At 35.5% G+C, this 15,662-nt stretch overlaps 1 protein-coding gene across 1 annotated transcript; it reads left to right on the top strand.

The window, feature by feature from the left end:
• Positions 1 to 572: 572 nt before the first annotated feature.
• tspan5b (tetraspanin 5b) lies at positions 573 to 12,935 on the top strand. Its single transcript, XM_055205865.2, has 9 exons — positions 573 to 907; positions 1,695 to 1,745; positions 2,187 to 2,333; positions 5,172 to 5,342; positions 6,861 to 6,986; positions 8,195 to 8,245; positions 10,913 to 11,029; positions 11,673 to 11,734; positions 11,822 to 12,935. The coding sequence occupies exons 1-9, from the start codon at positions 827 to 829 to the stop codon at positions 11,832 to 11,834; spliced, it is 819 nt and encodes a 272-aa protein (XP_055061840.1). The 5' UTR covers positions 573 to 826; the 3' UTR covers positions 11,835 to 12,935.
• Positions 12,936 to 15,662: the final 2,727 nt, after the last annotated feature.

The following is a 15,662-nucleotide window of genomic DNA, read 5'->3' as shown; positions in this document are numbered from 1 at the left end:
TGGGATTTTAATAAACAACTATATCAGGTTTAAATTTTTTTTGAAAATGTATTGACTTTTATTTTGAAGTTTTTGCCTTGCCATATTTATAAAGGTGTGGTTTAAACTCTGAGATAAAATGTGAATAATTACAACAACAATAATAATAATTTATAATTAATAAAATAAAAATGTATTATTTATTTGTTAAGCAGCTTAAATGAATAAAGTGTTTAGCATTTCTGAATATTAGAACATGCCTTTATTAAAAATATAACAAAAGGCAAATAATTAGAGGGAATGTATATAATTGAAATTTATTAAATGAGGACTTAAAACATAGATGATATAAATTTTTAATATATATTTAGTTTATTTTACATATATTACATCATGTATCAAAGTTGTTGTATTCCATACTGTTTATATAATAACCGATATAAAGCTATATTATCAACATAACCCTTAGTTATTTAATATACACTCCATATTTAATAAATCTCGCAGTCCCATATGCTATTGATACTCGTTTGGTTAATTAAGTTTTAATTACCGAACTTGTATTTTGAAATTCCTTGTGATGACATAATCCATTTAACCGGAAGTGACTCTCGCATCTTTATTTGCGTCCCGTTATTCGCGTTCATTAGCCCATCAATAGCAAAAATAATTTCGTTTTCTTCAAGGTGGTGAATAGTCGTTTCGGAGAAATGTGGCATTGCCTGTCAAATTATAGACATGTCATGAACGTATAAACTGAGATCAGAGGTTTCCAGGCGGTGGGCGAAATTTTTCACCATTATTATAAACCATCGGGAGGATTTTGTCCGTGTTGTCTAACGCCAGTATGTCAGGAAAGCATTTCAACGTCCACGAAGTGGGCTGTTGCATCAAATACTTCATTTTCGGATTTAATATTATATTTTGGGTAAGTTATGCCTTTGTCACATTATGTGTGGTTGATGTAAATATTACACAGCTGACTTCATGCGGTTTTATTATGTCAGTCGTTTTTTTTTAGTTTGGCTTGTTTACAAAAATAGGCTGCTTATTATCTCACATCGTCTGATCTCGCATTAAACCCCGGCCTGTCTGTTTGACACATTGGATCTGGCTAAAACGTTATTTTACGTTTAAACACAGGAAAACATAAAGATTGTAAATGCCCTAAAATGCTCCAGATGCGCATTACGTAAATTAACCAATAACCACAAATGTACTATTGTCTTACCACAGGAGGAACAATGGTTTGTTCATGATATAGTAGTAAAACTATAGGATTACAAATTGTAATCTGCTAACAAACACGGTTACTATACTATAATACAATACAATAATAATAATAACTATATAGTATAATAACTATAATAAAAGTATTTGTGTATTTTCATTAGGACATTGTAATGTATAAACATTTGAAATATAACTTTTTTATGTGCTTTTCATACCCAAAATAATGTCAAACATGCTTTGATGGCAAAAAATGCTGCCAACCGTTCCACACATGCTTGGGATGCTCAAAGTGCCTAGGTGACAGGTGGCTTTTTCACTGCCCGTTTCAAATGTTAGTCATATAAATAATATAATAATAAATAAATAAATAAATAAAACAAAATAAGTCATATAACCACAAACAGATATAGTTAGTTAGATGTTTTTAAAGTGATTATTCTGTTGATCTGACCTATAACCGTTATTATGTCTTTCTCTACCAGCTTCTTGGGGTGGCGTTCCTGTCTGTGGCTCTGTGGGCTTGGAGTGAAAAGGTAAAGGAAGCTCATTTTACAAGCACTAAATACAAAGCTTGATACCAACCTGTGAATTAAAGGAAAACTACACCGTTTTTTGATATTTTACTATGTTCTTACCTCAACTTAGACAAATTAATACATACCTATCTTTTTAATGGGTGCACGCACGGTTCACGTGGTGAATGTGTTGGCATTTAACCTAGCCCCATTCATTCCTTAGGATCCAAACAGGGATGAATTTAGAAGCCACCAAACACTTCCATTTTTTCCCTATCATGTCAAAGATTGAAATCAATGTGAAATCAATGATTGAAATTAATATTTGATGCTCCTAATCTCCAAATTTAGATTGAGACTTTAGCCTGGATTTCACAGACAGGGTCACAAATGTAAATTTGCTACAATTTTACGTTTTATACATAATTTCTTAATGAATATTCTTTTTCCTTCCATCAGGGAGTTCTCTCCAACATATCCTCCATCACAGATTTGGGTGGGTTTGACCCAGTATGGCTGTTTCTGGTGGTGGGAGGAGTGATGTTTGTGCTGGGCTTTGCTGGATGCATCGGAGCGCTGAGGGAAAACTCCTTTCTTCTTAAGTTTGTACGTCATACTTTGCTTTCCATCTCACTTTCAATTTCTCATGAACTGAAATGTAAATAAACTAAAATACAGCCTGAGTATCCATTATAGGATTCATGGCCACATTCATTCAATCGGTAATCTGTTTAGTATGGTTGTATATAAAAACAGATAAAGCACCTTGACTGAAAACGATGTAAATTATCTATAAATAAATGTTGGAATAAATTTAGTACAGTTATATTTCTAGCTGAATTAATTGTAGAATTTCATTTCTAGGGTTGGGGATTTTACAACAATCACTAAACTATTGCAGTGTTGCCTTACAAGCACTGCAAACGTAGTGATAAATAATTATTATAATATTTGGATCATCTGGATTAATATTGGCACCCTTTGTAAATACAAGCAAAGAGGGCTGTGAAAAATATTTCTTTATTGTTTAACCTTTCGATCTTTTGCTCAAAATATCTGCTCTCATCAGAAAAAAAAAACAATTGCAAACAAAAAATCTTTGTTAAATATATATGTGCCACAATGTTTGGCTTCCTTTTAGTGAATCCTTATTGCTGCCTCCCTTTACCAAGACATCAGCTGTAAGTCTATATTGGCTGATGAGTTTAGATAATACATGGCAGGGGTTCTGATACCATTCCTTCATACAGAGTCTCTCCAGATCCTTCAGAAAATATCGAAACACCTTGGTTATTTTTGAGCGCGATGCTAATGGTCTAATCAGATTCAATGGATTATGCTAAGCTATGCTAAAAGTGGTAGTGCCAGACCCGAAGATCAGCTGAATGGATTCCAAAACGGTAAAAATCAAATGTTTAACTCTAGGGGAGCTGGAAAATTTGCCTATTTTCAAAAAAGTGTCCCTTTAAAGGCGGAGTCCACGATGTTTGAAAAACGCTTTGGAAAAGGAGATCAGCAGTAAGGGGCGTGTCTACTAACCGACATCCTTGCCGGGTTGCGTATGTGTGGGGCGGGTCTATCAACAGAAGGTCCAGATTCTATTGGTAGGGGCGTGTTTGTTTAGGTGATTTCAAATATCAACATTAGGTGTGTTCGACTTCATGCGGCGCTGCGCAGACCGATCGGTGGCTGACTTGAAGCAGTGCATTCCGGTTAGTATTTTTGTCCGACTTCAGCTGGCGCTGCAGACACGTGACTGCGACATATGGTTTATAAGTACCGCGAGAGTGATTCGAGATCAGCCGCTGGAGTCAGCCAGCGCAGCTCGCGAAGAGGAGCTGCACGGGCTGTAATGCCGACACAGCTGTTTCACGATTTGTCGGATTCACCACATGACAACAATCACGTGTATTTCGTGTTTATTTTCACGCCCTCAGTTCCACAAATTCTCTCAAATCTGTATTTTTATAACAGTTAAAGCTATTTTCATGTAGTCGCGACTCGCTCGCGATGTTATATTGTGTCATCTTCATCAAAATAAAATGGATAAAAAACGTAGACCCCACTACATTAGTATTTAAGTAATATATGCTTATGTTGAACTTTATTCTTGTAAAAACAGATGCTGTAAGCCTCTTCAGTTCCACTCATGCTCATATCCGGAACAGTATAATTCACTTTTTATATAGTTTACATCTTACAAATCATGTTTAATGCGATTTAGCAAGCAAACGGCACGTGATCAGCCATGCTTGAAGTAAATGCCGCAAACTACTGGAACCACAGCGCGTCCGACTTCACGTCTCCGTTTTCAGCTCCTCCCCGCCTGCACTCGGCTAATCTCGCCGATCGATTACTTACAGCCACAGCCGATGTCGAACACACCTGTTGGCTTTCAAACATCGTGGACCCCGCCTTTAAGAGGAAGTTTAGTGTCAAGAGAGATCACCCTAAATACTGACTGATACCTGAAGATAACATTTAGTTCTGATTTTTTTTTTTTTTTTGTGTACATATTTAATGTCTTTTCAGTTTGTATCTTGATAAAAAGTGTAAAAAATAAATACGTATGGATATTAAAACTTTGCTAAAACAACAAAGCTGGTGGCCTAAGACTTTTGCACAGTACTGTATATTTAAAAAAATCAATGAGAGCACCATTTATTTATTAATATTTAATTTGAGCAAAACATCAAAAGGTAAAACAACAAAGAATTTTTTTCACAAGCGATAAAAGCATGGGGGCACAGTGGTTAGCACTGTTGCCTCACAGCAAGACCGTCCCAGGTTTGAGTCTCGTGTGGGATGGGAGGTCTCTCCGTGTGAATTTTCATGTTCTCCAGGTGTCCCTCTGGTTTACTACAGATTAACCATGTATAGATGCTGGAATGGCGTAAAGAAATAAATAAGCGATAAACAAACCTTACATCAGGGTGGGTTCAGGTAGAGTTTGAATGGCTGGATGTGAGTTCGTATGTGAAAGATTGAAAGTGTGGGAAAGTATTGTTATTCTTGCATAAGAGAGGCTGCTACAGGAGATCTGTAAGAAAATCTTGTGAAAGAGTCACGAGAGGCCGTAGGTTACACAGACTTTTTCAAAACATCTGGAGGCACCAGCTGAACGTTGATGTCACCGTGGAAGTATTCATTGTGGTTACGGCGGAAAGCCATCGCTCACTGTACTTGTAATAATATGTACGTGTGCAATTAGAGATGAACCTTGTTAAACAATGTGACATCCTGTTTTGAGTGGGACGACGTCATTTCTGTAAATGCGTCAAGAGGGATGTTGGCCGGATCGGGAATTTTTTTTATAAAACATAGAACATTAGTTTGGTTTGAACTGAAATGAAATGTAACGCATTCCTGATTCATTGGAAACCCATATAGTAAACATTATCCAGACTGTTGTAATCACCACTCTTTCTGGCTGCCTTTTTGCAGTTTTCCGTGTTTCTCGGAATCATATTTTTCCTGGAGCTGACGGCGGGAGTATTGGCGTTCGTCTTTAAAGACTGGATCAAGGACCAGCTTAAGTTCTTCATCAACAACAATATCAGGGCCTACAGAGATGACATTGACTTGCAGAACCTCATCGACTTCACCCAAGATTATGTAAGAGTGCATGTAAAATAATAGCAAACGTTACACTGAAGCTTTACACAGTGTAATAAAAATGGATGAAAAACTCATAGGCTTACATTAACTCATTCACCGCCAGCCTTTTTGAGAAAAGTTGCCCACCTGCATTTTTGTGATTTTAACAAAATTTTCACAAAATTCCTTGCAGGAAAAATTATTTTCTATAAATATATAAACATACAAATTATATCAAATTAAAGAACACACCCTCTGCTTTCAAACAAACAATAAACAAACAAACAAACAAACAAAATGGGGAAAAAAACGTTTCATTATATATTTACTTTTTCCACTTAATTTAACACCTGAAATATGGATATTTCTCTTCAAAAATACAACATTTTGAGCAAAAAGCTTAAAAAATTGAGTTTTTTTAAAGGAATTTATGTTAGAGATCAGACTCAGAATGACTATCAAACATAAAGGCATTTAAAATAAATCTTAAAATCTTTTTAACATCCGTTTTTGATAAATTCGTTTTGGCGCCATCTGGTGGATAAAAGCGGTATTACACTTTCACTTTGAAATTCGTCCAGAAAGGCATTTTTATTAGTTAAATATGAACTCATAAATGATGAGATAACTCGTCAATGGCGGTGAATGAGTTAAAGTGATAGTTCACAGCAAAAGGAAATTTGTGTCATCATTTATTCGCCCCCCAAATTGTTCCAAACTCAGTGTTGGGGGTAACGCATTACTTAATAATATTACTTTTCTGAAGTAACGAGTAAAGTAACGCATTACTTTATAAATGAACATATTAATATTTCAATTACTTTAAAAAAAAAAGTAATGGGAGTTACTTTTCAGTTTAATTAATTCAAATTAAAAAATAAAGTACTGAATTCAACTAAACATATTAACGTAGAATTACGCATTCTATGCGTCTGAGCGGGAACAGAAATGGAGATGGCAGGCCAGAGCTTGACATTTTTGCGATCATAAAAAACACCTGCAAGGCCTGAAAGAGATCAAGCCTCAGCCAAGTAAGCAAAAGTAACTTAAAAGTAACGTAAGCATTACTTTCACGAAAAGTAACTAAGTAACGCAATTGGGGAGCAACTTAATATTGTAATGCATTACTTTTAAAAGTAACTTTCCCCAACACTGTCCACACCTGTATACATTGTTTTGTCCTGCTAAACACAAATGTTGAAGAATTGACGATGTTTTGAAGATTGTTTGTAACCAAGCAGATCTGGGGCACCATTCACTTCCACAGTAAAAAAATAATAATACTATGGAAGTGAATGGTGCCCCAGATTGCTTGGTTATTTATATTTTTCAAAATATCTTCATTTTTGTTTAGCACAACAAAGTAATACAGGTTTGTAACATTTAATCATTTGTAATAATTTTTGGGTGAACTATCCCTTTAAGGCAGGGTTTCCCAAAACTTGCCACACTAGTTACTTTCCTCTGTGAGTTTTAATGACTTTCTGGATCTCTATGATAAATTTGTGCTGTTGGGTTATGTATGTGTTTGTGCAGTGGGAGTGCTGTGGGGCATTCGGACCTGAAGACTGGAATCTGAACATCTACTTTAATTGTACGGACACTAATCTGAGCAGAGAGAAATGTGGGGTTCCCTTTTCATGTTGCACTAAAGACCCTGCCGTGAGTAAACGCAAACACAGGTTTTTATAGATGGCAAACCTCATCCTCACACAAACCTGTTTCTATTATTAGATATAAATCAAGACATTTATGAGATTTCTAAAAACGCATACTGTGACAGTACGTACTGAACTAAATGAGGTACCCACTTATTGACTTTTAAAACGGTACATAGCATAAATTTGGATAGTATAGACCCCTTCATGGTTAACGTCACAGGCGGTTCCCACTGCGCATGTCGGGGTCAGAAAAGCCATTACAGCAGATTGAGTTGCGTATTATTCGGTATCGTAAAAATGCCTACTTACGTCGTGGGCTGTGAAAATCGCACCAGGACTCCCGTTAAGTTTTCGCGATTCATGCAGAATCTCAAAAACAAAAAAATACAACATCTGCTGCTGCAAGCAATTAACGTGCATACGCGGACAATGCAAAGATCAAAGAGGCTTGTGTTTGTAGTGCTCACTTCATTTGAGGTAAGTCATCATTTTTCAGCCCTGTTAGATTAAATTATAAAGCCTGGATGGTATGAACAGTTTGACCCCATGCTGCGCACGCACCCGATAGTCATTCAATGTTTACAAACCTTGAAGGGGTCTATAAATGAAATGTTGATGTACTACAATCGCCATGTTGATGCATCATGTGAAATTTGTTGTCTTAGCAACAATGCATTTACATTTGAATAGAACCGCATTACCACTTTCCGACATTTTTGAATATGACGACTCCTTTCCTCGTTCTTCTTGGGTGACTACTCTCCCGGGGACTCTTCTTGCCAGAAGTAGTACGCAATCCTGGTACTTTTTGTCTGCTGTTTTTCGAATACTATGAATTTGCACGTACTACTCACCTCACCTACTAATTTTTGCCTACTATGTAGCATGGAAGTAGGTAATTTCTGACACAGCGTTAGACCACTTCAGCCTAAGTAGGTTTTCAAAGACGTTTTTTGTGAGGACATTTTTAAAAAATTGGCACAGCATGTGTAGATCGTGCACAGACACATATCTTAAGGCAATATGCCTCTTAAAGTGTTATTGTCTCCTTCCAAAAGACCTGGAAACATAAACAGGAAGTGATTTAAATCCGCCACAGACAAGCGCCCCATATACGTACAGAACACAAGTTCTCTATTGTACTGTCAAGAATGGTCGCACAGAATATTAAAGTAATTAATAAACTTATGCTTTGTTTTCTGTCTACAGGAGGACGTGATCAACACGCAGTGCGGATATGACATTCGAGATAAAAAATCAGTAAGTACACTATAAAGTAATATTTATTTAAAGAAAGTACAGAATTAAAGGTACAGTACAGGTTTTTGGTGACATCTAGTGGTGAGATTGTGAATTGCAACCAACCTCAATTTCGAAACGCGATGAGAAGCTACAATAGCTGCCACAGGACAAACATGTCATTGTCTGAGACCATAGATATGTATAAAGGCTAGATGGCTCGTCCGCGCTGCTGGCCAATGGAGTGCAACGTCCGCATTTTGGCGGCCATCCCACGACAGGGCGCTCGCTAACTCGTAGCATTGAGTTTTAATGATGCAGGTACTTTTAAATGACCATAACTTGCTTAATTTTTTACCGATTTTCAAACGGTTTGGTTTGTTATAAACGTCAAAGATGTACCTATGACACTGCATACCTATACTAAAAATAAAAAATAAATTCATGAAAGATGTTAAAGCATCCAGAATTATAGCCACGTTAATAACGTTTGTAAAAACCCAAACCGTTTGAAAATCGGTAGAAAATTGAGCAAGTTATGGTCATTTAAAAGTACCTGCACCATTAAACTCAACGCCACGAGTGAGCGAGCGCCCCGCCGCAAGACGGCCGCCAGGTGATGCCGTTAGGGACTCCGCCTTGAGCCATCTAGCCTTTATACATATCTATGGTCTGAGACAACGTAGGGACGAAATCACTCTGTAGTGCAGTTTGTCCGTTTAGGGCTACTGTAGAAACTGTAGAAGCGATTTCCATATAAAGAGTTAAAAACAGCTCATTCTAAGGTAATAAAAACAATACAGTTTATTTTCAGTTTAACTCTTTCCCCGCCAGCATTTTTTTTTAAGTTGCCAGCCAGCTCCAGCATTTTTTTATGATTTTCACAAAAGTTTAATGCCTTCCAGAAAATGTTCTTCTTTAAATAAGTAATTTTGAGAAAAGCTATGATAATTGAATTTTTGTGAAGGACTTTTGATAGAGATCAGATTTAGAACGATCCTCAAAACATACAGAGTTTGAAAAGTATTTGCCCTAAGGGAATACTTCTGGGTTTTATAAGTTGTATAAGACTGCCACCTAGTGTATCGATAGCGGAAATACGGTTTGTCGGAAAAACTTGTCATTGGCAAGAAAGAGTTAAAGGTCTTTATACACCACTGATAATATAGTTATGTATATTATAGGGCTGTCAAAATAAACGCGTTAATAACGCGTTAACGCAAATTCATTTTAACGGCACTAATTTTATTAACGCGCGATTAACGCAACACGCAATTTCTGTTTGACCCACAGCTGGATGAATTGAGACGCAGCAAGTGACCGGCGCTGTCTAGATGAGTCGGAGCTTTTCATAAAAATAAGAACATTAAGCTCTCGTCTAGCGAATCCAATGCTCTAAATGGTCATTAAACTTCTAAAATGCACGTTTTCTGCACGTGCAGTTTTCTTTATCTGCACGTTTTCTGTGAGGTGTACCGTCCCAAATCCATATAAAGCAAAGATGCGTCTTCTTTCACTTTTTAGTTTCGTTTTAAAAAGCATTCAGAAATTATAGAAAATAGACCGCAGGACTTTCTTGATGTTAAAATAATTATTAAGAGAGATAAAGTTCGGGATCTGATTGATGTTAAAAGAGTTATTAAGAGTAACAAGGCTCAAAAGCGATGTCTGAAGCGCATGCATACAAACGCGCGAGTGCGTGACACTTCGTGCTATTTATACGCATCTTCAGGAGACTGGGCTCGATATATATAGACATCTAACACAAAATTACAGGTTTAAAAATATCTGTTTTGACAAGAATTCACGCAGGTATGACCTATAACCTGTTATATCTGAAGTGAATGTTTGGTTAACTGTTAAGGAAAAGTATCTGTTGTGTTATTATATTAAACCCTTGCATTATCCTACAGTCTTAAAGTGGTCTGTCTCAATGTCAAAATTAAACAATAAAAGAAAAACATATATGTATATTGATATTGTTTTTGCTCTACATTAACAGGTATAGTTCTGTCATGCTTTGTCAGATTCCAACAATTGTTCCAATTGTTTTGAAGTTTTTTAATAGAGAATGTTAAAATATAAATGACACATTTTTGAAAATTTGCTCATCCCAACTCAATTTGCCAGCACAGGTCACAAATGATGCAGCAACAAACAGAAATGGAGAAAGAACAAGGTCTTCTTAAGGCAAAAACATTTATAAAACTATGGCTGATGGTTCTGTTGAAAATGTAAACAGGCTGTTGTAGACATACATTTGCATATAGCATATATATTATCCAAATCCATGCTGATTAGAGCATTAAAAACGTAAAAAGTGTTACATTTAGGTAAATTTAGAACAGATAAAAATGTGCGATTAATTTGCGATTAATCGCGAGTTAACTCATGAAATCATGCGGTTAATCGCGATTAAATATTTTAATCTATTGACAGCCCTAGTATATTATATTGCATTTCTGTCAAGAGATCCTTTTAAAAGTCCACATTGCACCTTTAAAGGAATAGTTTACCCAAATATGAAAGTTCTCTCATTATTTATGCCGTAATGTCACATGCATGTCTGCCTCTTGACTCCCAGCCAAAAGTATGATCAGTGTGATCGCTGTTGTTTAACAACAGTATGTATTTGTGTAGAATTGTTATATATTTTGCATGCATTTAACTTTTGTGTCCGGTTTACAGGAGAGTGACCAGAATACGTTTATACACACAAAAGGATGCGTGCCTCAGTTTGAAAAATGGCTACAGGAGAATCTTACCGTAGTTGCTGGAATCTTCATAGGAATCGCACTTCTCCAGGTGAATAAATCCATCCCATCTCAATGAATTAAACCATTCTCGCATCATAAGGTCCTTCACAAAATAAAAAAAAAACGAGGCACCACCGTGTGTGTGTCTGTATGTTGTACATGTCCTTGTAACATAATATAAATAAATAAGCTATTTACATTTGGATAAATGGATCATTTCAAACAAAAAAAGAAATTGTGCAAAGATAATCGCCTTAAAGGAATAGTCTACTCATTTGCAATATTAAAATATGTTATTACCTTAACTAAGAATTGTTGATACATCCCTCTATCATCTGTGTGCGTGCACGTAAGCGCTGGAGCGCGCTGCGACACTTCGATAGCATTTAGCTTAGCCCCATTCATTCAATGATACCAATCAGAGATAAAGTTAGAAGTGACCAAACACATAAACGTTTTTCCTATTTAAGACGAGTAGTTATACGAGCAAGTTTGGTGGTACAAAATAAAACGTAGCGCTTTTCTAAGCGGATTTAAAAGAGGAACTATATTTTATGGCGTAATAGCACTTTTGGGAGTACTTCGACTCGGCGCAGTAACACCCTCCCTCTCCCATTATGAGAGTGAGAAGGGGAGCGGACTTTTCAGGCGTCCCTCTGAGACCACGATGTTAACCCATCCTCTCTTTGTAGATATTTGGGATCTGTCTGGCTCAAAATCTGCTGAGTGACATTGAAGCGGTCAGAGAGAGTTGGTGAGAAACATCAATGTCACAACGAGAATATTGTACATTCACAAACCATCTCACCTTGCTAATATATCTATCTTTCTCATCCTCCAGTTTGTTCACCTGACACAGCTGAGCGGTCCCACAGACCGAGCATCAATCTTTAGTCACTCGGCAACAGAGTCGGAACATTGTCATCGCAGTATCCTAGCAACCACTGAAGGATTTCATTCACATACCTCTTGTGTAGAGCGACATCTAAATGTTTTGATAATGGTGCCCAAGGGTATAGTTGTTTTCTAGATTTACTTCTAATGCTTTTTTCACACACGGAAATCGAACCACATTAACGTACTGAGATAAAACACAGCATATTGATTTTTAAGACTAGCTACATTGTAAAGAGAACACAGTCTGCACTATTTTCTAATTGTTCATCTGTGTACACACGCATCAGTATCACATTTTTTTTTATGCAGGAAAATGTTTAAAAACGCAAACTTTGCATTCAGTCCTTTCCAACGCACTTAGTCAAACTGGTTTGAAAGCAAGAACATGCCCTGTGCTTGGTTTTGCATTGGTTTTGTCAGTCATGATTAGTTTTATTGTTTATAGGCTAATACGAAAACTTTCACACAATATTTATAAGTTATTGGAAGGCCCAAACCGAATCCGTGCACTTTTTTTTGTGTTGATATGAACTGAGGAAATATGTATTATTCTGTGAACTGAATTTAAACATGGTAAAATGTGTTAAAACAGAGTATTACCCTTTCATAGCTGACGGCAGTATCAAATTTGGTATAATATTTTTCATTTAGTGTAGGTGTAGATTTTAGAAAACACAGTAGTGTCCTGTTTACATTGTTCAGGAGTTAGAGGTCACATGAGTATTTGGCTCTCATCGTAACATGAATGTACATAAATTATATGTGGGTTTTTTTTTGTTCACGTTGTCATACTTTGTGTGTATATTAACTGTTAAACGGATTTTATAAAAACACAGTCGCTTTCGAAACTAAGAAAAAATGCACTGCATGCTTATTGAGAAATAACACTACTTTTTTTCAGCGTGGTCGGCTATATAAAAATATTTTTGTGAATTACTATGTTTAACTTACAGTACTGTACTAGGTTTTGAAATGATAGCCACCGTGTAAATGTGTCACTTGAATGTTTTTAAAAAGTTAGCACTGAGATTATGCCAGATTAAATGCTTTGATTCAAATAGTCCGATTCTGTAATTAAAAAAAAATAACAAATTGGGTATTTGAATAGCTTTTAAGAATATTCATTTCACCCCAAAATAAAAACATTCGGTCCTGGTTTCACAGACAAGGCTTCGCTTAAGTAAGGACTATGCCTTAGTTAAATAACTATTTAAGTAACTTTAATAAAAAATGCCATAGACAATACAATGACAATTACATGTTTTAAAATATGTCATGGCAAGTTATTTTCAGTTAAGACATTTATTTTAGTCTGGCACTAAGCTTAAAGGTGCAATGTGGGACTTTTATAGGGATCTCTTTTATAAGGATCTCTTGTTTTTATTACCTTAGAATGAGCCATTTTTATCTACATACACCGCGGGTCTCCTTACATGGAAGTCATCGCAATGTTTTTACAGAAGCCCTAAACTGGCAAACTGTTCTACAGAGATCGTTTCATCCCTACATTGTCGTTTCGAAATGGAGGTGTGAGCTGCGGACTGAGCTGTTGGTTGCAATTCACAATCTTACCACTAGATGCCACTAAAAAGTCCCATATTGCACCTTTAAGCCTTGTCTATGAAACCGGGCATATATTTTGCATAAAGAAATTGGAGACAATTTGTTATGACACGCCTAGCACCCGTTTTACTGTTTGAGCCAGTTTACTTTATACAAAATACACTAGTCAACATTCGAAGTTGATCAAAACCTTTAAAGGTGCAGTGTGTACATTTTAGTGGCATCTAGTGATGAGGTTGCGAATTGCAACCAACGGCTCAGTCCACTGCCCAACCCTAGCTTTTTAAATGCATTAAGAAGCTACGATATCCCCACCGGACAAACATTTCATCGTCGGAGACAACTTAGTAAAAAGATTTGTCCGTTAAGGGCTTCTGTAGAAACATGGCGACACAAAATGGCGACTTCCGTGTAACGGGACCCTCGGTGTATGTAAAAACTTCTCATTCTAAGGTTATAAAAACATAACGGTTCATTTTAAAAGGTCTTTATACACCACTGATAATATAGTTTTGTATATTATTTTGCATTTCTTTTAAGAGATCCTTCTAAAAATTACACACTGCACCTTTAATAAAAGTTTACATAAAGCCAATCCCTAATACCCATTCTTGTCTTGGGATAACTTTGACAAAACTTTTTTGATCCACTTTAAATGTTGTGACTAGTATAGTTTTTATAGTTTAGATTTTTGGGGTGAAATATTAACCACACATGCACTTGTAACATATAAACTAAAAAAATCCAAGCTTAATTTATTTCAGAAATCAAGATGGGATTTGAATCATGACCAGAAATATGACAAGAATGTTGTGCTTTGAAAACGAATCTTTGCCGCCTGTTAGTGGTTTTGTGACTTTTGTAAAAAAAAAACAGGGTTTGTTAGATTATCTGATGAATCCATGTGGTTGTAATAATGCATTTTATACAGTACATAACACTTTCCACATGTGTGTAACCTTCTTAGATTAAAATGTATTTGTTTTCTGTGAATTTTGAAGACTGTGTGAAGTGGTGCGCAGCAACCATTCAAAAGAATGGAGAACAGGAAAGTTAAGTAATTCAGATGTCTAAATCAATCCTATTTTTGACTTGATCCAATGGTTTGAAATAGATCTCTAGCATGATCTAACATTTTGGTATAGGCTTTTGATTGGTGTCCATTACAGCAACATAACATTACTAAATTTGTTTATAAGGAAAATGCCCTGTTTTTTTTTTCATAAAAACTACATGTGTAATAGTATTAATAAGTTATGTTGTAAAATAAAATTTTTAAGATTAAAAACTAGAAAATTGTTGTGGCTTGAATTATTTTTTTAAATGATGCAGGCCTTAATTATAGGACTTTTTTCCAAACATACCTTACAAAAAACAATACTCATGTGCATCTTGAGACAAAACAATGGCACTGATATATGTTAAGATGCATCATTGCAATATGCTTTTAAATTAAGGCAGCTCATATACATGCATTTAAATCTGGCCTGTCCGGGAAACCCTACATCTCTTATTGACATTTCAAGAAAAAAAATGATGTAAATAATACATCACTGTACTTACTAAGCAAATTTTTATCGGGCTCTGTATGTTACATTGACAAAACGTTTTATTTTATATAAGAGAACTTGTTTTCCCATGTTCTTGTTTTACACCGTATTTACATGCTGAAACAATTTACATATTTGTCCCAGGATGATGATATTGGAAACATAAAAATATATCTAGTTGTGTCTACAGTTTGACTTTCTATACAGTATAAAGTACTTCACAATTAAAGTATTAAAAGTGTTTAAAGTATAAAATAAAGACCTCATACAATTTTAAGTTTGGACACTAGATGGCGCAAGAGGATCTGACAGATTTATTTTTTATAAAAGTTACTCCACATAGTATTTATTTAAAAAAATTAAGAAATATTTATATTAATCCTTCATTATAATTTTGTTCAAAAGCTTTCAGAGATTAGCAATCAACACTTTGTTTAAAAGCTACTCACTAGTGATTTCTGTATGTGAAACCTGCTTACAGAATATTTGCCAAAGTCTTTATGGCCTAAACAGATTGTTGGTTATTCATTGTCTACATTGATCTCTAGATGTAAAAGAAAAAAGCTGTACTTTCCGAATGTTTTTTTAAGAGCTAAAACTATTAAGCCCTTCAACATACATTTAAGTGTGCATGAAAAATTTAATGATACATGTGGCTGTAATATACATACA

This window comes from Misgurnus anguillicaudatus, chromosome 3 (assembly GCF_027580225.2).
Source record: "Misgurnus anguillicaudatus chromosome 3, ASM2758022v2, whole genome shotgun sequence".
In the NCBI taxonomy this organism is placed as follows: domain Eukaryota; kingdom Metazoa; phylum Chordata; class Actinopteri; order Cypriniformes; family Cobitidae; genus Misgurnus; species Misgurnus anguillicaudatus.
This window is presented reverse-complemented; position numbering and strand designations above follow the sequence as displayed.